This window comes from Cololabis saira, chromosome 7 (assembly GCF_033807715.1).
Source record: "Cololabis saira isolate AMF1-May2022 chromosome 7, fColSai1.1, whole genome shotgun sequence".
Taxonomy (NCBI): Eukaryota; Metazoa; Chordata; class Actinopteri; order Beloniformes; family Belonidae; genus Cololabis; species Cololabis saira.
The window spans coordinates 38,999,715-39,022,591 of record NC_084593.1 but is presented as its reverse complement, the minus strand read 5'-3'; the positions used below and the strand labels follow the sequence as shown (position 1 = coordinate 39,022,591).

Below are 22,877 nucleotides of genomic sequence, written 5' to 3'. Positions count from 1 at the left end.
TAACATTTTAACCATTTTTCAGACAATAAAATAACATTTGAACCATTTTTCAGACAATAAAATAACATTTGAACCATTTTTCAGACAACAAATAACATCCTTATTTTTGTGAGGGGGGATATTTTTTTTTCGTCACTACCTTGCTCTTTGTAGCTAATATAACATGAATTACTCCTATGTGGGATCAATAAAGTTCTTATTTTTGCCATCTGAGAAAATTAAATATATTATATTTGGTGCCTAACTGTTTCCCAAGTATATTAGTGCGTGTGTGAATGAATAAACGAGACGTAAAACGTACATTTCTTTGTAGAAAGGCGCTTTATGAAAATAAGTCCATTTACTTGTATTAGTTTACAGCAGTCTTGCCACATCCAATATGGCGGCGGCGTTGACGTATCGCAGCAGCTCCATGGGGCGTCTATCATGTCTATGGTGGGCGTGGCTCCGCCCAGGGGTGGGCGTGGCTCCGCTGAGCTGAGAAACAGCAGGATTAAGGTCGTCGCCTCCACGTCAACCGAGACAGACCCAAAACGACGAATACGGACCAAGGGGAAACATTTTTCTGATACATTTCGTGAGTAAACTCATTACTATACACAGATGAGAGTAAAGTATAGACATTTTGAATATGAGTTGCCAAAGTTGGTTTCATTTCGCGGAGCAGCGGCTGAAGGCTGAAGGAACAACCGGTTGTTTATGTTAAATGTCCCGGAGTGAGAGCAGCCAGCGGGCTGTCACTGGTCTCAAAGGTTATGGAAACATACCCGAGGAAGACAGAGGCTCTTAAATGTGACAAACATGCACTAATTCCTAGAAACTAGTCATCTTTTGAAGAATTATATGGTTTATAGTTTTTATTTAGCGAAAGTGAAGGAGGCTCAGTGAGCTACTGTTGTTATAGCCATGTGATAAACAAGCTCTGCGTTTGACTGTATTGTTGTAGCATAGTTATTATTATTTGTAATCAGATTTCTCCTTGAATTCATTTAGAGATGCAATCACTACATGGACTATGATTTATATCGATAATGATAGATAGGCCTGATAAGCCCTGATAGATCTTGAAAGATTTATCCACCAAATATCTGGTTTAAATACCTGATATCACGGAGTATATACCATTTGTAATGTTGTATAGTGGAGAATAGTTTAAAGTCTCTGCTAAATGACTGTAGTAGTAATGCAAGAGATAATTTTTGACTGTAAACATCACCTTTCAGTTCCTGTAATCGTGTCTCAACAGCTTAATTTTAAGTTGTAAAACAGGAAGAAACTAATCATAACTAAAGTCTAAAACAGAACTCATAAATAACACGGCTTGATTTATTATGGAAGCAGAAAATATAAAAAATCTAAACATATGAGTTAAATTCCTCAATTTTTTCAATCTTTTTGTTTTAAATAGCTGATATTTGCTTAGATAACAGTTTTGCATGCTACATTCTTTCATTTGGCTTCAGGAGGTTGTCGGTGGGAGCTTTTCCAGTCCATGGAGTTTCTCCTTAGGCTGAGCACTTGTTTGGCTGCTCTCAGTTCAACTGGGTTTATGCTGGTGATTGTGGAGGTCACGTGATCTGTTTACTGCACTTCCTCTCATAGGTGTTTCCCATGAAGCTCACATCAGATACAGACTTGTGTCCCTGGATGATTTTTGAGCAAGGCATGCTGGTACAGTGTTGTGTTGCTTTGAGTTGTGAACAGATTCAAATGTCCTTCTTGATGATCCGTGGTGGAAAAGAACCAGAGAGATACCGTCTGTTTACTTTCTTTGTGTGTTGCTGAAGTTAGAAGCAAAAGTCTCACATTTAGATCAGACAGACCAAAGTCCACATTTTAAATAGTAGGTTGTTCATTATTTGTGTTCCTTAGTCCAAATAGTTTTCCTCCTCTGACTGGTTTACTTTATGAGTGAAAACATGAAAACCTGATTTTCTCAGTGTCATCCAGCAGCTCAGGTAAAATGTTTGGGCTCCTCGGGCTAATCTGAAGCTCTGTTGAATGACACTGTTTGAGGTTGATAACTCTAATGAACACCTTCCTATGCGACAGAGGAACCTCTTGATCTTCTTCCTTTTTTGCAAATCCTCATGTGAGCCAGTTTTATCTCAGCACTGAGCCACGTTTACATTAAAATGACCTGAAACTTCTAGATCCACTAGTTCTGTCAGTGGAGCCAAAAGGATCTTTCAGACTCTGTTCATCAGAGAAACCAAGTGAGAAACATAGTTGTGATCAGATCAGTGAGGTCACCATGGAAACAGTGAGGGGCAGAGCTGGGTAGAGTAGCCAAAAATTGTACTCAAGTAAAAGTACTGTTACTTCAGAATAATATGACTCAAGTAGAAGTACAAAGTAGTCATCCAAATAATTACTTGAGTAAAAGTAAAAAAGTACTTGGTGAAAAAACTACTCAAGAACTGAGTAACTGTTGAGTAACATCTGATTTTTTTTTTAACACAACCATTCAAACAGACAAAAGTACAAAATAATCATCTTCAGGCAAATTAAATCAATAAAATAAATTAAAATTAATAAAAAATTAAAAATAGCTTAAATTAAAATAATCTTAAAGTAAATTCAAGTACTTTAATAAATAATAAAATAAATAAAATAATAACAGAATAAAAAAAAAATTAAGCACAAGTAGCACAAAATTTCAAGCCTTTGTACTTTTCTTTTTTAACCAGGCAGAAGTAGAACAAGCCCATGAACTCATAGAAACTCTGTGTGTGTTTGAGTCTGTGTAAATGTGACAAAACATGCAAAAACAAACATTTTTCCCAAAGAATCACCCAGTGATGTCATGAGATTGACGCGTACGTGGATAAAAGGAATAAAAGAAAAGTAACGAGCTCAATGTGGCCTAATGTAGCGGAGTAAGAGTAACAGTTTCTTCTTCACAAATCTACTCAAGTAAAAGTAAAAAGTATAGTGATTCAAAACTACTCCTAAAAGTACAAAATTTCCCAAAACTTACTCAAGTAAATGTAACGGAGTAAATGTAACTCGTTACTACCACCTCTGGTGAGGGGTGTGTTTAATCCTCGTCAAATCTGACAATTATAGCTTTATGTACATTTTAAAAAATAAATGGATTTGTGTGCACTTTTGATGGCTTTTTGACAAATTGCACTTTATCATGTGAATAGTGAATTTAGACACAAAAAACAGTTGAGGTGATATGTTTTTTTTCTTTCCCCACAGTGGTCTGATTGTGATCTGATCTGCTGGCGTCTCTCCTTGTGTTTCCTCCCTCAGGTCTTCCATGTTTACCCTCCAGGCAGAAAGGATCAAGCTGGCCAGTTTCTCAGTGACAATGATAGTTCACTAATCCCGCCGGTGTCACCAATGGAAGCTCCAGGGACGGCTGCCTCTCCGTCCACATCCTCCACCCTGCCTCCGCCGGTCCCCCTGCACCCGGCGGTCGCTCCCTCGGTCCAGCTGGGCTTCACCATCCTCTACACCGCTCTGTACGCCGGGATCTTCCTGGTGGTGTACGTGCAGTTGTGGCTGCTCTACCTCTACAGACACAAACGATGGAGCTACCAGAGCGTCTTTCTGTTCCTCTGCATGCTCTGGGCCGCCCTCCGCACCACCTTGTTCTCTTTTTACTTCCACAACGCCGTGAAGGCCAACCACCTCCCGGCTGCAGTCAACTGGCTGCTCTATTGCTTCCCAGTGTGTTTGCAGTTCTTCACTCTCAGTCTCATTAACCTTTATTTCACCCAGGTAAGGATGGGGAGAAGGGCAGGAGTCACACTGTTAGAGTGAGGATGCAAAACAAAACAAAACAAAAGTGGGGGAGTGTAAATTGAAAGAGCCAGAAATGCTGTAAATGATTGTCATCATTAGTTACAGTCGTTTTTGAATACAGGCAGCTATTAAAGTGAAAGTGGAGAGAGCAGTTGGTGTAGAACAGGAGTCGGCAACCCAAAATGTTGAAAGAGCCATATTGGACCAAAAACACAAAAAACAAATATGTCTGGAGCTGCAAAAAATAAATGTCTTGTATAAGTCTTAGAATGAAGCAACACATGCTGCATGTATCTATATTAGTTACAATTGGGGGAAGATTTTTTTTTTTCATTATGCACTTCGAGAAAAAAGTCGAAATGTCAAGATTAATGTTGAAGTACAATCTTGAGACAAAAGTCGAAATGTCGAGAAAAAGGTCGAAATGTCGAGAAAAAAGTTGAAAGTTTGAGAAAAAAGTAGAAATATCGAGATTAAAAAGGAAAGGAAAAAGGAAGAGAAAAAAAGGAAAAAAAGAAGAAGAAAAGAGAAAAAAAGGAAAAAAAGAGAAAAAAGGGAAAAAAAGAAGAAAAAAAAGGAAAAAAAGAAAAAAAAAGTGAAACATTTTTGAAAAAGCTCCAGGAGCCACTAGGCTAAAGAGCTGCATGCGGCTCTAGAGCCGTGGGTTGCCGACCCCTGGTTTAGAAAGACTGGGTCACATGAGCTTTCAGTTTATTGTTCATGACTAACATTTCTGATAACTCATTTTATTTATTGCAACTTGTTCTTTCTTATCACAGGTATTACTCAAAGTGAGGGACATTTACAGCTCGTCAATGGAGAGAGGACTGTACGTTTCACTCTGAAGTGAAAAATCACAAGCTTTTTATTTTTCCTGTAGAATAATTTTGCCTATGGTTTTGGATTTGTACCCTGAGCCTCATATATTGTTTCCTTGTTCGTCTTCCTCAGGTGGGTGGCGCGGTGTGCATATGGTACGTTGAGTATCATCTTCCTCAGCGTCAACGTGGTGTGTGCGGTGTTAGGGGGCCGAGACGGCAGCGGGGACGTGGGGAACAGGACCTGGACGCTGGTCCTGGTGCGGGTCATAGTCAACGACCTGCTCTTCATCTTGGATGCGGTGATGCTGGCCACCTTGCTGCTGCTCCTGACCCGCCACTCCCATTCCACCAGTCCCTACCTGGTCAGCAAGGTAGGCCCGGCGTCAGAGCTGCACACGTGCCCCGCTTTCACAGACCTAGTCTCCCCTCGGGGACCTGCACTAGTTTAAAAACGTCAACCCAATGTCTGTTTCCTGCAGCACTTTCACACGCGAAAGTGAAGCCTGTGTTTCACTCTGATTTACAGGCCTCTTGTTTTATTAAACTCTTAAACTCTGAATTGACAAACCTTTGAGTCATGATATGATCCATGCTACAGCTGGGCTGTTGACAGCACGTCACATTCGGGCAGGTGACAAAAGAATAAGCACAAGTTAATGTTTGACTCTGCTGATATCTCCTCATCAGTCCTGAGCAGCCACCTATGAAAACAAATATGCAATGTCCTCTGTGATCGATGTTTGCTCAGTAGTTTCTCAAGAACATTGCTTTCTCAGTCACAACACTGATGTCGTCACACTTACTGTATGCACCGTTCACATGGGACTGGTGTTTCACTTCTGTTTTGTAAATCCCATTCACCCAGAATAAAGTCTGCCTTTTACTGACATTAATCCTCGCATATGTTATATAATACTGAATCAAAAGTGTTTGATCAACACTTCACATTTTGGCAGATTCAAACCTGAAAATGATAGAATAAGCATGATCAGCTCAGTGTGATAACGTGGATGTGTGCTTGAGTGACTGGTTGCAGGACCAGCAACGTGATCGTAGCCAGAGTATTCTTTGTTTGTTTGTGTGGTCACATTAGTGTTGGTTTTAGCCTGATGACAAATGGAAAATGGTTGCTTATCGAAGGCTGCGATTTACTACCCATTTTTATCTTCACTGTTTGTACAGGCTGTTGAGGGTTGTTTCTTTTTTCCATGTGTGATTAAATGCCAATAGATTTCTTGAATTACATTTTTTTCTAAACTCATCATTAATCATTATGTCCACTGCATTTTCCCTAAATCTGCTAAGAATGAACCAAAAAAGGTAGTAGGTGGACATTTAAAAAAAAAAAAAAAAGGAATCTCCCTCCAAACCAGTGACTTGCTGAGATGGGCGGTAGTGTGGGGGTAAAATATTCCCATGACCTGTGGGTTTTCTGAAATACAGCAAGTCATCTTCTGGGGAATTTTCACAGTAGAAATGACGTGCATGTGGAATTCACGCCTGAATAAATCTGCAGACTTCCTCCATAATTATTAAAAATGACCACAGTCCCCTTGTAATACTAATCGTGTCCAAAGACGGCAGTCATTTTAGCAAGGAATGCATATTTAAAACAAATGTGGAGTTTGAAAGTATATAGTATTTACAAGTCAGAAAAGTTCTGACGCAGACTTGTATTAATCTGCAGGATGTGGAATTTAGGATCCAAGGACGAGGTTTTTTATTTGTTTTATGTTGATATTGACCAGATTCAATTTCCTTCGAATGGATACTTTCTTATGATAATGAAGCGTTGGCTAAACGTTGGCATACAGAACATAAAAATAACTGAGCTCCGGTTCCGGTCGTCTCTTAGGACAACCATGTATTGCTCCTCAGTACTATGTCCCACATCAGTAATGATGAAAGCTCACAGAGCTACAGTGGACCTCATAGCAGAGGAAGACCCGTGAAAGTGATGATGGAAGAGGAAATGAGGCTGAGCGGGCAAAACAACAAATGAGTCAAACTTGGATGGTGTTGTAAAAGTCACCTATAGGGGGACTGAATTAAAAATGATCATGGTTCTTATGTGCTGCGTTAATGCAACACATGTGGGCCCACCTTTCTGTAAGTGCCCTCTCCAGCACCGTGTCATTTTGGCCTGTGTTTTTCTTATCAGGGGACCACGGTGTGGCGCACAGCAGCGCTGGGAGCTGCCGTCATCCTCCTGTTCATCAGCCGCGCCTGCTACAACCTGACTGTCCTCTTCCTGTCCCAGAACTACCAGGTTGAGTCCTTCAACTACGACTGGTACAATGTTTCAGACCAGGTAAGTAGCTACCGTTGAAGCCAGTGGAATCACGCTTTACAGCAGTAAATGTTCCTCAGTGTCCTGTTTAACAGGCGGAGCTTCTGTTTGACTCCCTGACCTCCACGTGTGTTTCAGGCGGACCTCCAGAGTGAGCTGGGAGACCAGGGCTACCTGGCCTTCGGCGCCATCCTCTTCATATGGGAGCTGCTCCCGACCAGCCTGCTCATCCTCATCTTCAGAGTTCGTCGGCCGGCTCAGGAGGTAACTAGTCCATCTGACAGGAACTAGGCTGGACCTAATGTCCGCTACAGTGCCAGTCTTCAGGCGGGACCCGTAGTCCAGCTGTACGGGGGTTTTATTCCAGGGCTGGGGATCGATTCAAATGTCAAGAATCAATTCTTAAGATTCAGAATCGATTTATCAAGCTTTGATTCGATCCGATCTGATTCGATTCCAATATTGATTTGGGTTAGTGTTATTAAAACTATTTTTGAACTGTTGCCTGAATGATAGGACTGTGTAGTTATGCAACATATGAATACTAGTATTTTATTGAGATTCAACAGCAAGTATTGGCAGATAATGATGCTGTAAGGACCAATCAGCTCCCAGAATGCTGATAGAACTGTTTCAGAAACATCATGTGGGTCAGAGTTATCAAACAGATCCAGGGCAGCAAACAGAGACGGATGAAATTGGTTTGATTTTTTCACACATTCCGTTTAAATGTTTTCAATTTTTGTACTATTTCGGTTTTTAAATTTTGAGAATTTGGTTTTTAGCATTTTATGCAAATGTAACCCCAAGACAATATACAGGACTGTCTCAGAAAATTAGAATATTGTGATAAAGGTCTTTATTTTTTGTAATGCAAAAATGTCATACATTCTGGATTCATTACAAATCCACTGAAATATTGCAAGCCTTTTATTATTTTAATATTGCTGATCATGGCTTACAGCTTAAGAAAACTCAAATATCCTATCTAAAAAAAATAGAATATTCTGGGAATCTTAATCTTAAACTCTAAACCATGATCAGCAATATTAAAATAATAAAAGGCTTGCAATATTTCAGTTGATTTGTAATGAATCCAGAATGTATGACATTTTTGTTTTTTTAATTGCATTACGGAAAAAAAGAACTTTATCACAATATTCAAATTTTCTGAAACAGTCCTGTATAAAGTAATGAAATATAGACAATTTATGCAATTATAACTGAAAACTTGTTTTGATACCTTTAAACATATTTAAAGGCAAAAACATGGCACCAGTTATTCTTGTGTCCAACAAAACATTCCTTTTTTGGGCTTAAACAAAAAAAATACCAAAAGTTGTAATGTAATAATGAAAAATAAATAAATCTTTACACGCGAATCGATTTAGAATCGGAAAATCGATTTTTTTTTTCAGCAGAGGCGTATTTTAATCACTTACATTTCCTTCTCACAGTCCAGCAGCGGGACCGTCAACAACAGGGTCCTTCCTCGTCCTTATTTCTTCGATGACCCTCAAGGCAGCGACGATGACATCCCTGTCCCGTGGGCTCGCGGCTCACATTCCAACTCCAGGTACGGCCGTCACAGACACACGTGGGCTGAAACCACCAGTATCTCATCAGTCAAATTCACCCTAACCCACCACACCGTGCTGTTTTGTTTTGTCCCTGCAGTTCTAGCTGGTATGGAGCGGAGACCGCCCCTCTCCTGTTTGCCACCAACCCTCCAGACAGGAACCTCCAGCACCACTCGCTTTACTCCACCCCCCAGAACTGACCTCCAACCTCCCACCAGCATCTCACTGTGGCGTCAGTCATCTCTGGGACGGGACCACACACACCTACGAGCCCGGATGTCCTGCCACAGTGGGCGGCTTTGCACTGAAAACCTCAGGAAAACTGATTATGCACCTTTGTAGTTTTTGAGCAGAGACCATATTAAGATTGTCTTATTATTGAACTTAAAGGGAACAAACGGAGCAGGAACAGCTTTGCCAGTCCTGAGTGGGTGAATTCTGTTCCCAGTGAGTTTTTAAGTGGAGGGATAGCCACATTGGTAGCCGTGTGACTCGGCCCTGCCCCCCTGAGGATTAGTCTAACCCACTCCTGCTAAATAAGGATCATTCAACTTCAGTCCCATTCCTTAACACACACAAAGCAGCGTATTACAGTTCCTAGTGGCACAGTAACCTTTAGTGACACCAACGATACGCTAGACGCAAAGTATGTCGTGTTTGCATCTGATCTTCATACTGAAGTAGTGTTTATATCTGTTCTCTTTTATGCACTGTTGCAGGTATCTTGTTCAATTTCCTTTCCAGTTGTTTTCTACGGTTCTTGTAGTGCAACATTTGAGGGGAAAAATGCTTGTTTTTAAAAGCCAATTTAGATTCTTATTTGTTCACAATTTTTGATTTTATGCAAGTTAAATTTATTTATATTTCTACCCTTTAAGTGTGTTTAAAATCAAATGTTACTTTCCTTTTGTGTCTCTTGAGCTGCTCGTTGGCAGTCCCTCACCTGTGGCATCAACTTCACCACACCATAGAGATTTGCCGTGTAAACACACCAATAAAAATACTGACAGTTACCAGCTCATCCTGTTGCCAGGCACAAAATGTGTTTCAGAATCAGTGTTTTGTATGTTTTAGTGGAAAGAACATCAGCACGGAACAAGTCATGTGATCTACTGGTCATCAATTTTGCTTTCACTTTTCATTTCTATTGTATAGTTTTTATATTATATTTTTTTCTGGGTTTGCAATTTCTACAAAGTACCAATTAATTGGAAAATAATTTTATATATATATTCAGCATATATTCTTGAAGATAAAGGTCCAATAATTTGTAATTATTGTGTAAATGTTTGAGTTTAGAGAATCACATTTGTAGATAAATCAAGTTTCTGGCTCTAATTAAGATCCAAACGAACAGCTAGCCAGAAAAGGTCCTTTAAGATGATTTACAAACACTGTCTGTACAATAAAACATTCCTTGTAACGGCAACAAAATCAGACATGATTCATTTAACCTGTTGGCCAAAAGATCAATGAATTTGAAGGTTATATCTCCTAATAACCTTTGAAGGTTATTAAACTCCAGTCCTCCACTCTGGAGAGCTCTGCATCTCCAGATAATTATCAGAAGCGAGACATAATGAAGCCGCTTCACTGGCTGGTCGGAAGTTTTGGTCCCAGCACGGATGCCCTCATTAGAGGAATCCGTCTCACTTTTAGTTTTCCTGAGCACTTCCAGGATAGCTGGATATATCCTGCAGAAGACCAAGAGAAGCTACAAAAGAGGAGTTCAATGAAATGTCAAAATGTCCCTGTTCTTCTGGTTTTCAGTCCAGGTTAACTGATTTCTTATCAGGAGGAAAAGATAACTAAGTAACTGCAGGAAAAAAACTGAACAGAACAGCTTGCGAGTAAACAATGAACATTTTAGATTCTGGCCACATGGATTTGTGATACAAACATATTTTCATCTAAAACCAAGTTACAACAAAGTTGCAGCTCTGCTAATATTTATTTCTTCTGAACATAATAGATACCAAGAACAGAGGTGATCCAAATTCTGAACATGCTCTCTGGAAAAAGTCAGAAGTTGACAAAGATTAGGATCTTCTAGATAAGTCGGTCGACCGCCACACCTCCAACTTTAAGGAAACATTGAGGCACTGCAGCGGAAAACCTGAAGAAACGCGCCCAGAGAAGAGCTCTAACAACACACTCCTCTGTGGCGTCAGGTGGTAAACATTCAAACCAGAGTGTGTGCTGTTCCACTGCCATTTCACTCGCTTTATTCTCCAGTATGTATAGATCATCCTATTAAAACTCTTTTTACACTATGTACACATTCAAATAAATCAGTGTGGTACAGTGTTAACTGTGGCAGCAAAGAGGAGAACAGAAGAGCAAGGTATGTTTATGGAAGAGGAAGCAGACGTAGCAGATTGGCTCCAGTTGCTTTGAATCCACTGGTTTTGTTAAGGACCCGTGTGCTCTGTAACGTTCATGTGGTCAGTGGGATCATCGGTTTACTGAACACAGCTGGATTAAGCAAAAGATGCAGCCTAAGACATCATCAACAGTAAAAATAGCAAAAAGAGTAAATCTAAACAATGCGTCTCCCACAACAAAAACCGGGTTTGAAATGAGAATGGTTCATCCGCCGCCTGCATCACTAGTGTCGCAGCAGTCCGTCCTGGGGCCGAATGCGGTTAAATAAAAACAGAAATACAAAAAAAAAAAAGAAAAAGGGGGGTGCTATTGCTGCCTGATACAGAAATAGTTCAGAGGCATCTTCCCACAGCTCACGTGTACAGTAACTCAACGCAGTTAAAACCCTGAGCCTGTGGAAGGTGAGAGCCACAAGAAGAGAGGCAACAGAGAACCGAAGCAGCCGCGGGTCCGAGTCCCTGCTGATCCCGAGTGATATGCCTGAGTCAGAGCACGCCGATCAGTTGTCCGGGGGGGGAGGCGAGGACGAAGACGACGTCGCCGTCTCTAGCTTGCGAAGACGGCGGCGCCTCAGCTCGGCGGCGTTGGGTTCTCCGTCGTCGTCGCCCTCCTCCGCCTCTCTCTCGTCCAGCTTTTCCTCTCCTTCTGTGTCCAAGGTGGAGGACGTGGAATCGGCGGGGGGAGAGGAGACGGTGGCTTTGCTCTCTTGATCAGCTGGAAGCAGAAGATGGTGCAGGTTAAAAACAGCCTGGATGTCTAAACTGTTGTCTCACACGCTAGTCACCAGTGGTTTGCATGAAAGTGGGGATTTTCACAAGCAGGTGTTTGAAGATCATTAAATGGTGCTTTTCCACTAGTATCTACTCAGCCCGACTCGACTCGGTTTGGTTCTTCCCCACTAGGGGTCTAACGTGCCGAGTAGATACTTTTCTGTAACTATTCTGCCAAGGTTCTAAGCGGCTGAGTCAGCTGTATCTGACATCATCACACTACAGGCCACCGATTGGTCGGGGGGTTGGAGTCAGACGTTTGAGTCAGGAGGAGGAAATCAGAGAAAGAGAAACTCTGACAACGGCTTCTTGTTATTTTTATTGGACCAGCAATGGCAGCACAAAAGTCTGTTTCTGATCCAACTCTGAGGTGCAGATGTTCATAAACCTGGTGCTGAGGAGAGAATTAAAAGGGATCTAGAAGATAAGGAACAACCAGATCTACCAGGAGCTCTGTCACTTCATAGCTGCTCGCGGCTCCAGCTGACTTTTCAGCAGCACCGAGATGAACAAACAACAAAAAAAAGCATCACCGCTCACTCTCATTTTTTAACTTGATATAGAACACAAACAATTGCAACTTCTCACAATGAGCTCAACAAGTATCAAATAGGAGTTCTTATGTATAAAGTAATTCACCTTCCTGCATCTTTACCCATTTTTTTTCAAAGTTACTTTGAGTTTAATTCCCATTACCATGCACATTTTACAAGAGGGAAGAATGACTTGCACATTCCTTTCTGTAGGACCTATGTTGCTAAATTTTCATTTGTCTACCAAGGTGCAGTGCTGTGGAATGATATAAAACATTTAACAGAATCATCTCTCTTTAAATACATTTAAGACTAAATATAAAAAATCCTTACAGATGTTCTAATCACTTTTGTATCATTAGGTATTGTATATGTATCTCTATTTTTTATGTATATTTCTCTTTTCTTTCAAACTTTTATGTAACTATTGTTCTCTGCTGTATAATATACTTCTTTGTATATGATGGAAATATGCACATGTCTGTACGTGTGTATGAGAAATTGTGGGTAATGGGTGGGGAGGGGGGGTGTAAAGTCTTAATTATAATTATTGTAGGTTTAAGAGGGGAGGGTCGCTTATAAGCCCGTCGGGCTTCATGATCTTTCCTGCACATTTTAACTTTGTTTTATTACTGCTTTTTTTCAATGCTTGTATGTTTGTAAGTGCAAACAAAAAAAAAGCCACAGACCCAGCAGCACATCTATCATCTCCTCCAGGTTCTACATCTTTAGTGTTGTTGTCTTCTCCGTTTAGACACAATCAAATACGTCACAGCAGCTTCACTCCAACCTCCTACTACTCCAGGTGCTGATTTGTTATGGAAAAGAAACCAGGCCGAGTTGAGTAGAGCCGAGCTGAGATGAGTAGAGTTGAGTAGGTACTAGTGGAAAAGCGCCAAAAGAGGGTACATGTCCAGGTCTCCTGTGTTGCGGAGGTGACGAGGGTCTCAGGTACTTACAGACGGACGAGTCCGTCTCCGTTTTGCTGGCAGCAGCTGCAGCAGACGATGCACTCGCTCCACTGACTTCTTCGGTGCTGCCCGCGGCCTGAGGAGCTCTGTAGAGAAAACACCACACCGATGAGCACGTGCTTTACATTCAATCCTCCCAGTCCTTACAGTTACATCTCTAATCCTAAGAAACTAATTAACATTTCAAAACCGTTAAATATGTGTGTAGGTTTGACAAATCCCAGCGTGTCTGGGTTGGGTTACGTGAGGGTGGTGACGGTGCTGAGGTAGTGGTGGATGTTGAGCATGGCGGCGTCCAGCAGGGTGTGGATGTTCTGGAGACACTGGAGTCGGGCCTCCAGGCCCCGGCGGCCTTCAGCCTCCAGCTCCCTCAGCTCCTCCTCCGACAGGCGGGACAGGGACGGAGGGGGAGGAGGCATCGATGACACTGCTCAAGGTGACAAAAGAAATAAGATAGCTGCTCCAGGAAGACAATTCCACAGGCACATGAATAACTAAATGAAAAGAAAAAAATGAAAGACTGCTATGAAGTTTTCAGAGCCCTGGGACAAGGCAAGTGAATAAATACAAGATGGGACATGCTGGCTAAAGTGTAAAAGAGTGAGAGAACAGCACAAACAGTGACTAGGTAGCCTAATCTGTGGTTATAGTAACACTGAGTGCTTCCTTAAACAATTAAAATGTGTATTTTACATGTTTTAATGCAGTTTTACATAAATCTGCAGTGGAAAAGCCTAATGATTACTCTGCTTCCCCGGAGTACAAGTATAAAACGTAACACTTGATCTCTTGTCAACAGATACCAGTCATGTGACCAAGCATAGACGTGCAGTTTACAGGTTTTAGGAGCTGCGAGGGCTTACCGAAGGGAGGAGGGGGGGGCATGGGCAGCCATGGTGCAGTGGGGAAGGGAGGAGGAGGAAACGTGAAGGGGAAGCCGGGGATTGCTGATCCTGGAGCAGCTGCAGGTGACGTAGTAGAGTCAGCGCTGGAGGATGTGGGCTGACTGGTGCCTGGAGGAAACGGATACATCACATCACTACAAAGGGACCGACACAATTACAGTCATCAGCAGTTATTGCTGACACAACTTTAATTCATCAGCAAATGGAAACATAATGTCTTTGGGAGGCATCACCGATTTTTACATTTACTACTCCTCGCCTTTTATTTTCATGGAGTCCTAATGATCCTAACAGCCAAGTGCTGGGTACAGTTAACGAGGTAATAATATCAAGCACCATCTTTTCACTGAGGCTCATGCAGAACTAAGATCCATTGCAGTTCCCAGACTGGCCGCTAGAGGGTGCAAAAGTGAGTCTCCACTGACTGCCAGGTTAAAATGTCCAACTTTTGAGCAGAAATAAACACATTTACAGCCTGGTTCAAACAAACCGTTTTGGTCTGAATTGTTTGATTTCACACTCATAACAACTCTGAGGGGGGTGGATTTTATGTACCAAGCTAGGAGAGCAATACATTTATTTCAAATATGACTGATTGACAGTTGCCTCAGGCAATAGAATAGAATAAACTTTATTAATCCCATAAAGGAGAAATTTACTTGTGCAGCAGCAAACATATACACTCAACAATTTAAAAAAATACACACAAAGTATGAAAGGGTATAAAAAAAGTATATCCTAAAAAGAAAAAAGAAAAATAACCAATAAATAGCTAAATGATAAAATAAAAAAAGAGCAATATAAAAAGTGATCAATGTACAAAAGAAATACGAATCCCAAAAAACGAATAATACATACATGTGCAAAGATACCAGTGAGGTATTTAGAGGGAGAAGGTTACTGGCTAGCCGTTATCACTTCCTCATGTGTAATTGTCACCGCGCTCAGTGAAACATCCAGCTGTTCGTATTAACCCAGCATTGGCTCAATGAGACAGTCAGTTTTGATTTCACCGTTGAGTCGACATGTTAAAACGGATTATCCTGCTGTAAACGTCTGACAGCAGCTCTGCAGATATTTCCATAAGGTTTGGGTGAAGGAGCTGGGAGCAAAGCTAACTCTGACATGGGGTGTCTGTGTTCCTGTGGGGTTGCTGAGCAACATGGCTGCAACCCGCAGAAAGAGAACCAGGATCGAAACTGGTTTTCACAAACCAATAGGTCACGTGCCTGAATACTTTCTCCATTGTTTTAAAGTCGTTTGGCAATACGAGAGGCTCTTACCAGCTGCCTGCGTGGCCTCTGTGCCGCCTTGAGGGCCATCGGCGCCACCGGGGGCTGGAGCTCCTCCAGGTGGAGGCACCGCGGGAAAAGGACCCCAGAAAGGGAAGAGGCCTGGAGGGAACCCCGGTAACATGCCTGGAGCCACTGGAGGGAGGACAGAGGAAAAAGATGCTAACCAAACCAACAATGAGGTTTAACTGAGTTTCTAGAGCCGTTTTACTCCACCACAAGGAGAAAAATGTCAATATACCTGTGGCCAAAAATAAAGAGACACAAGGGCTGAGTCTCACCGTTAGGAGCCGGGGCTGCGGGAGCATTAGCGGGGGCGGCGGGGGCAGGAGGCGGAGCTTGGGCTGCAGCCTGAGTCTGGTTGTTGTTGGATGCCCTGAGGACGTCCATGCGACAGGTAGGGCAGGTCTGCTGCCTCTGGAACCAGGAGCGCAGGCAGCTGAGCAGAGAGAGACACCACAACAACAATCACAAAGGTAGAATCAGCCGTATGTTTGTTAGAATACAAGAGCTGTGATAAATGTTAACCGTCTCCAATCTGTCCTGCTTATCCAGACTGGACTTACCTTGAGTGGAAAATGTGATTACACGGTAGTTTCTTGGCTCCAGTAACCATTTCCTCTCGACAGATGATGCAAACATTGTCTGAAGCCTGCAAATCCTCTGGAGTCGCATCAGGGTACCTGAACAAAGACAAATGACACACCATCAGGTTGATCCTTGACAAAAATGTACCCTGTTGAAAGCGTGTTGACACAAATGTCAGCTGTAGTTATCGTAAGTCTAGTCATGTAGTCAGAGGTGTCTTCAGTATTCACATTCATTAATCAGGTAGAAGTATAGATTCTCGAGTTTAAAAATACTCCTGTAGAAGTTGAAGTATCAACTCAAGTTTTTTACTCAAGTAAAAGTATAAAAGTACTGGTTTCAAAACTACTTAAAGTATAAAAGTAAAAGTAATGTAAGGGGGAAAAAAGCCATTAAGGACAAAAGTCATTGAAAATGAATGCATCTTAGTATAATGCAAATATATTAAAGAACCATATATGTGTACTATTGAGCATTAACATGTGTTTCAGAGAGCAGGAGATATGATGACTAGTTTCCTATAAGTATTGTAATGGTGCAAACAGTCAAACTTCAGAGGCATGTTATCATTTATCCTAACCTTTATTGGAATGTACATCCAAGTTTAGTTGCAGGAATCTGAGGGAACGGACGTAAGAACAAAACTGGACAAGAACATCTGAAACAACCACAACCAAATTCACTCTATCCGGATGGAGCAATTTAACTGGATAGTTTTTTTTAAAGGCAGAAATGAAATAGAGTAACGAGGCTGTTTTAAAATGTAAGGAGTAAAAAGTACAGATAATTGTGTGAAAATGTAAGGAGTAAAAGTAAAAAGTCGTCTGAAAAATAATTACTCCAGTGAAGTATAGATAACCAAAATTTCTACTTAAGTAAGGTAATGAAGTATTTGTACTTCGTTACTTGACACCTCTGCATGTAGTACAAAAATCATGTGGGTGTCAATAAGCATCAAGACTTGTTCCCACCAATACTGACATTGATTTGCCCGGAGACCTCCTACCAAATGCCCCGCCCTTTTTAAAAAAAGTGTACTCACAGTGTGTTCATGTTGCGGATAGCTCTCCGGGACATTATTGCATCCGTCACGGCTTTCTTAAACTGCCTGAAATGACAAGTATTCAGTTTAAAAGGCATTAAAGGTCTTCAACATTCAGTAACGTGAAAACACAACTGGGTTCTGCTCAGTCTGCACTAATACGATGTAGCTTACAGTATGAGGCTTTAACAAAACAACATCCCAGACATTCACTTTTTTATTTTTTGAGTATCTTTACCAAATATCAAGACTTGGACAGAAAATAATGCTCACCTCATGGCCAAATACATGGGGCGGATGGCAAACAAGGGGAACGTATGGACCTTGATCATGATGGTCATGAAAGCAATGTACAGCAGCACTTTGATGAAACCTGTTAATAACACACAACATGTCACTCCCTTATTCCATTTTATCTGTACAAAGTTTAAAAGGAGACATTATTCCAGCACAGTGAGACTGAGCACCTGTGAAGAGCTCGGTGTAGAGCATATACACGGCCTTGTTGTCCCACGGGTTCTCACTCTGCAGGTCAATGGTGTGCAGGATGTACTTGATGAAGATGGTTAGCACCATGGTCAGCAGGATGGCATACTGGGGAGACATGAGAGCAGCACGTTCAAAACATTTCTGTTGCTGAGTGTTTATTTAAACATTGCATCTGTTACGTGAAGGAATCAGGTGATCCATAATTAGTTTTCGATTTCCTCCAGCCTCAAACATTTTTGGGGAGAAATGCTGTTTGTTGTCTGTTTTGCTGTACGAGTTTAATATTGTGTTTCTTATGTATAGTGACAATAAAGGCTTACTTTATTCTAATCATCATCATCATCATCATCCCCATAGTGCTGTTTCTCCTAACAGCGTTTCTCTGTCCTGTTCCTCATCAGTTTGCCATCCAGGTCTGTAAAAGTCTGTTAGTGACCTGTTAATTTGAACCAGGTGTGCTGGAGCAAAAAAAACATCTACAACATGCAAGGCAGTGGTACCCAAGGACCAGGACTGAGAAACACTGATTTAGATGCCGACTACCTTACTGCGCTTTTCCACTAGTATCTACTCAGCCCGGCTCAGCTCGCCTCCACTCGTTTTTTCCGCTTCCCCACTAGGGGTCTAACGTGCCGAGTAGATACTTTACTGTAACTATTCTGCTGAGGTTCTAAGCGGCTGAGTCGGCTGTATCTGACATCATCACACTACAGGACACTGATTGGTCGGGGGGTTGGAGTCAGACGTCTGAGTCAGGAGGAGGAAATCAGAGAAAGAGCAACTCTGACGGCTTCTTGTTCATTTTATTCAACAGCACAAAAGTGTTTGGTGATCCAACTCTGAGGGTCAGATGTTCATAAACCTGGTGCTGAGGAGAGAATTAAAAAGGGATCTAGACGGAGATAATGAACGACCAGATCTACCAGGAGCTCTGTCACTTCATAGCTGCTCACGGTTCCAGCTGACTGTTCAGCAGCACCAAGACAAACAAACAAAAATATTAAAAAGCATTGCCACTTGAAGCTTCTTTCACTCTCATTTTTTAACTTGATATCAAACACAAGCCACAGACCCAGCAGCACATCTATCATCTCCTCCAGGTTCTACATCTTTAGTGTTGTTGTCTTCTTTGTTTAGATCACACAATCAAATACGTCACAGCAGCTTCACTCCAACCTCCTACTTCTGCTCCAGGTGATGAATTGTTATGGAAAAGAAACTTGGCCGAGTTGAGTCGAGCCGAGCTGAGATGAGTAGATCTGAGTAGATCTGAGTAGATACTAGTGGAAAAGCTCCTCTACATGAGGTTTTGACTGGGCCCTCGGACTTCATAGCACTTGAGTGTGAAACTAGACCAGATCTACGCAACAAAGTTAAACGGGGTTAAACCGGCTGTCTGAGCCTCAAAAAGCAGATGCATAAAAAACATGAACATCAAGATGAAGTTCTTTTGTCTGATGGCTAACACTAAGTGATTCAAATATAATAATAATAATAATAATAATAATAATAATAATAATAATAATAATGATGATCAACATTTTATCCGTCATTATTGGTGTTAATATCATATGTAACATCCTAGCATCCACTAGTGTTTTCCACTATTTATAATTATAAAACCTAGTCAATCCTCAGGAGCTGTGAGCATTCCCGAGATCTGGATTTTAAAGACTCATACAGCCTCGACTCTAGTTTCTGTGGACCCGGTAATTGGTTTTAGAGATTGTGTGATGGTGACACAGGTTAATATTGTAAGAGGATAGAAGTAAGTCAATAAAGGAATCGGCATGGCTTTTTCAGATGAACAAATGCTTAAATAAATGAGCCTTTGTTGCCACTTAAAGACACATGTAAGAACACAAACCTCAAATCCAAATACAAGTTGGACCGAAGCTCCTCGGGTGATGATGCTGTGACAAGCGTGGCTGACAAACAAGAAGTCCATGATGCCTAGAAGACCCATGAGAGCTGCAGAAAACCAAGAATTACATAATGATTTCCTAATGGACTGACACAAAGAGGAGGGACAAAAAACAAACATCTAATTCAGGAACTCAAATTGGAAAAGATCAAGCTTCAAGCCATCCAGAGTTCAATCACAGCAGTTTCTAAAGCATAAAAAAAAGATACTCAATTCAGGCTCAGTTTGGGTTAAAAAAAAAACAACTGATGATGTTGGAAAGAAGTTGACAAAATACTGCAGTAATGTTTAGACACAGGTCTGTGTTTTTGATCCTGGCATTAAGCTGTTATGCACGTAACCTTGAGTGCAAACTTCGGCATCAACATAAAGCTTCATTCAGCCTTATCGAGTGCAATCAGTGGTAACAAGAAAATACAGAGAGAGAAATGAAAGACAAAAATAATCCACATAGAAGTGAAGCAAGAATGATTTCTAACTAACATGTACTTACATAATACTCTAAAGTGAAAAACCCAGGATATGTTTGGACTCCGCTCCATCTGACGGAAAAAAGGGAAAAACATGAACAGACTGGTTTTCACATTAGGGAAAACATAAACCTGCAAAATACTCCACTTCGCACAGAGTTCTGCTAATGATTGTTTATTTTAGTAATAGCACGTTGGTAAAGCTTTCCACACTTGCGTCCTTGTCAGACAAGAAGCTGCTTTCACAGAGAGGTGTTGAAAACCAACAAATTTACACAACCAATTTCAATACAACACAGCATCTATGCCCATGTACTGCTAAATGTGACTCTTCTATGTCCTTAATGGGACCTATATCTATAACAAAGCTTTTCTTCCCCTCTCATCACTTACAAAGTCCACCCGGTCCTCAGCCAGCCAGTGGAAGCACTTCAGGAAGAGCAGGAGGGTGAAGAGGGCGACGAAGCGAGGGGAAAAGTCATCCCTGAACACGGTGAAAGCCAAACACGTCTCTGTCACCGCATACCAGGAGCGCTCAATCAGATGCTGATGGATGTATGAGAAGACAAAACGAAGAAACATAAACAACAAGGCTCAACTATTTTTCCCTACCAGTGCAACATAAAGTATGTAGGCAATATTATAGAAAACTGCACCTCCATTTCGGCAGCCCTTAGCTGACCAAAAAAGACCTTCCTCATGAACTTCCCCAGTAGAAACACCAGTACAAACGCCTGAATGTACAACACCTGGTACCAAAAAGAAGGAAAAAGATTTTTTTTTTCTCTCAATATCACCAGTACGAAATATATTCAAATGAATATGAAACCAGAACCAAACTGTGAGTGCTCTTACCGCCATGCTTGGGCTGCTCTTGGTGAGATAGACCACAGTGGGGTAGAACTGGTGTTTGAGAAAGTAAGCGTGAGCCACCACGGCCCCAGTCAGGGCCAGACTGGTGACCGTCACCAAGGCTGCTCGTACCATTTTGGATTGATCTTCAGATCCTGCTGAGGACAAACAGAAACAAGACCGTGTTGGATCTCACAGGCTCCTGGTTGGGTGGAAATACAAAGCTGAGCAGTCGGTTTGGTCAGATTGTTTTAAATACCACTTGATTTGCGCCACATGGTCTCAGAGGTTCACTCTGTACTGTTCACTCATTGTTCCATACATTACTTACTGTGTAGAGGTATGGGGAAATACTTACATAACAAACATTGATCCAATAATTAAATTACAAAAGAGAGCCATAAGAATTGTAAATAATTCAAAATACTGCGACCCAACGAACCCACTCTTCATTAAACTAAATAACTTAAAATTTATAGATCTAGTTGAGCTAAGGACTTCTCTTATAATGTATAAGGCACACAACAACCTACTTCCTTACTGCATTCAGGACATGTTTTCATCCAGAGAAAGTCAGTATGAACTTGGGGGAACTTGTATGTTTAAAAAAATAAAGGTAAGGACAAACTTTAGAAGTAGATGTGTTTCTGTTAAAGGGGTAAACTTGTGGAATAGTCTCTGTGATGAGCTAAAAATGTGTAGTTCTATCCGCAAATTCAAAAAAATGTTTAAACTTAGGGCAATTGATAAATATAAACTATGACCAAGAGCAGCTTCTCCTGTAAATCCTCTATATCACATGTTTTTGTTGTAATTGATCTCTGTAATACTTTTTATTTTGATTTGTTGTGATGTGATGTATTGTAAAAAAGGGTAGGCATTATATAAGCTACGGCTTCAGTCTACACCTTTTTTGGTTCATTTATTTATATATATATATTGAGCTTTACTGTGGTGCATGTTTTGATTGACTAATGGACCAAAATAAAACTAACTAAAAAAAAAAAAAGGTTCCACACTCTGACATCCATGAACAAATATTTGCTCAGGTTATTATCAGTATCTGATAGGCCAATATATCTTGCAACATTTTTTTGGGAGGAAAAAAAGTTTTAATTCGTTGGAAAATCAACTAGAAGCACAATGGCTATTTTATTTTATTCTTCAGTAAAAGGGCAGCATCAGTGATCAGAGCTGTTCACCTCCAGGTCTTCATGGGCGAATAAAGGCCTCTGGGAGGGTCTGATTGATGGAGGTTTTACAAAAAGAACAAAATAAACACTTGCCAGCAACTATTACTGTCAAATAAACAACTGCGTTGATTTCGTAATTAGGATCAAATGACGTTTGTAATTACAAAAATGATCAGCAGATTAATGATCAAAATACATAAAGCTGAAAAAGAAATCGCCCCTTCTTTAATGCATTTACCAAATCTTGAGCAGATAGCTACAATGTTATCCTCCTGTTTAGTGCACAGGTAAAGATGTTACAAAACAAAGCTTTAGAGGAATGTCCATTTCCCTGCAACTTGGGAAGAAACTGAGAGAAAACTTACGACCCTTGAAGCTACTGTGTCAAAATTAACACTCAGGAATCCCCCCGAGCTCCTGAGACAGACTGGACCAGGGCGAGCTACTTACACACGACTAAAACACTTTAATCCAGGTGAATTTGCTCCTGAAACCCGGGGGTTTATTCAGGCTGGTAAGTAAAGCCTGATTTATGGTCCCGCGTTAAATCGACGCAGAGCCTACGGCGTAGAGTACGCGGAGACACGCACCGTACGGTGCGCGTCGCCGCGTACCCTACGCCGTAGGTGTAACGCAGGACCATAAATCAGCCCTTAGCCTGCGCTAGCCCTGCTGCTAGCGGCTAGCGCAGCTGTCACAGCGACCCGCAACTTACCGACTGGATCTCTGCAAACTCGTCCTTCTGCGCTCCTGTAGCGGTGCCCCCCGCGGTTCCTCACACGTCTGCGTGTTAACCAGCTAGTCCATCTCCAGCTCGCCTCTGTTACCTCCTAATAACCAGAGAAACGCCTGCCAGTATCCGTGTACGTGTTTATCTTTGGCTTGCTGAGTGCGCCACCTCACATCCGGTGTTACGGTAATCTGAGCAGCTGCTGCTTCACAGCACCCTATCACTCACCTAATGTGCCTTTATCAACCATAATGAGAATAAGGTCTAAATGATGTATCTAAAAAAC

At 41.4% G+C, this 22,877-nt stretch overlaps 2 protein-coding genes across 3 annotated transcripts; one reads left to right on the top strand and one right to left on the bottom strand.

The window, feature by feature from the left end:
- Positions 1 to 445: 445 nt before the first annotated feature.
- On the top strand, positions 446 to 9,468 carry gpr137 (G protein-coupled receptor 137). The gene is made up of 8 exons (XM_061725865.1): positions 446 to 577; positions 3,262 to 3,732; positions 4,536 to 4,585; positions 4,708 to 4,948; positions 6,739 to 6,888; positions 7,006 to 7,131; positions 8,325 to 8,443; positions 8,545 to 9,468. Exons 2-8 carry the CDS (start codon positions 3,352 to 3,354, stop codon positions 8,645 to 8,647), a joined length of 1,170 nt encoding a protein of 389 aa, XP_061581849.1. The 5' UTR covers positions 446 to 577; positions 3,262 to 3,351; the 3' UTR covers positions 8,648 to 9,468.
- An 823-nt stretch (positions 9,469 to 10,291) lies between these two features.
- Positions 10,292 to 22,757, bottom strand: syvn1 (synovial apoptosis inhibitor 1, synoviolin). Of its 2 annotated transcripts, none has more exons than XM_061725863.1 (16): positions 22,577 to 22,757; positions 20,672 to 20,826; positions 20,473 to 20,565; positions 20,210 to 20,362; positions 19,840 to 19,888; positions 19,290 to 19,393; positions 17,401 to 17,527; positions 17,207 to 17,306; positions 16,934 to 16,999; positions 15,870 to 15,986; positions 15,585 to 15,742; positions 15,295 to 15,438; positions 13,970 to 14,119; positions 13,350 to 13,533; positions 13,095 to 13,192; positions 10,292 to 11,546 (listed from the first exon to the last, which is right to left on the bottom strand). In XM_061725863.1, exons 2-16 carry the CDS (start codon positions 20,801 to 20,803, stop codon positions 11,332 to 11,334), a joined length of 1,890 nt encoding a protein of 629 aa, XP_061581847.1. In that variant the 5' UTR covers positions 20,804 to 20,826; positions 22,577 to 22,757; the 3' UTR covers positions 10,292 to 11,331. The 2 variants fall into 2 exon arrangements, with proteins under 2 accessions (XP_061581847.1, XP_061581848.1); XM_061725864.1 differs by having other exon boundaries at positions 20,672 to 20,823.
- Between the last annotated feature and the right edge of the window lie 120 nt (positions 22,758 to 22,877).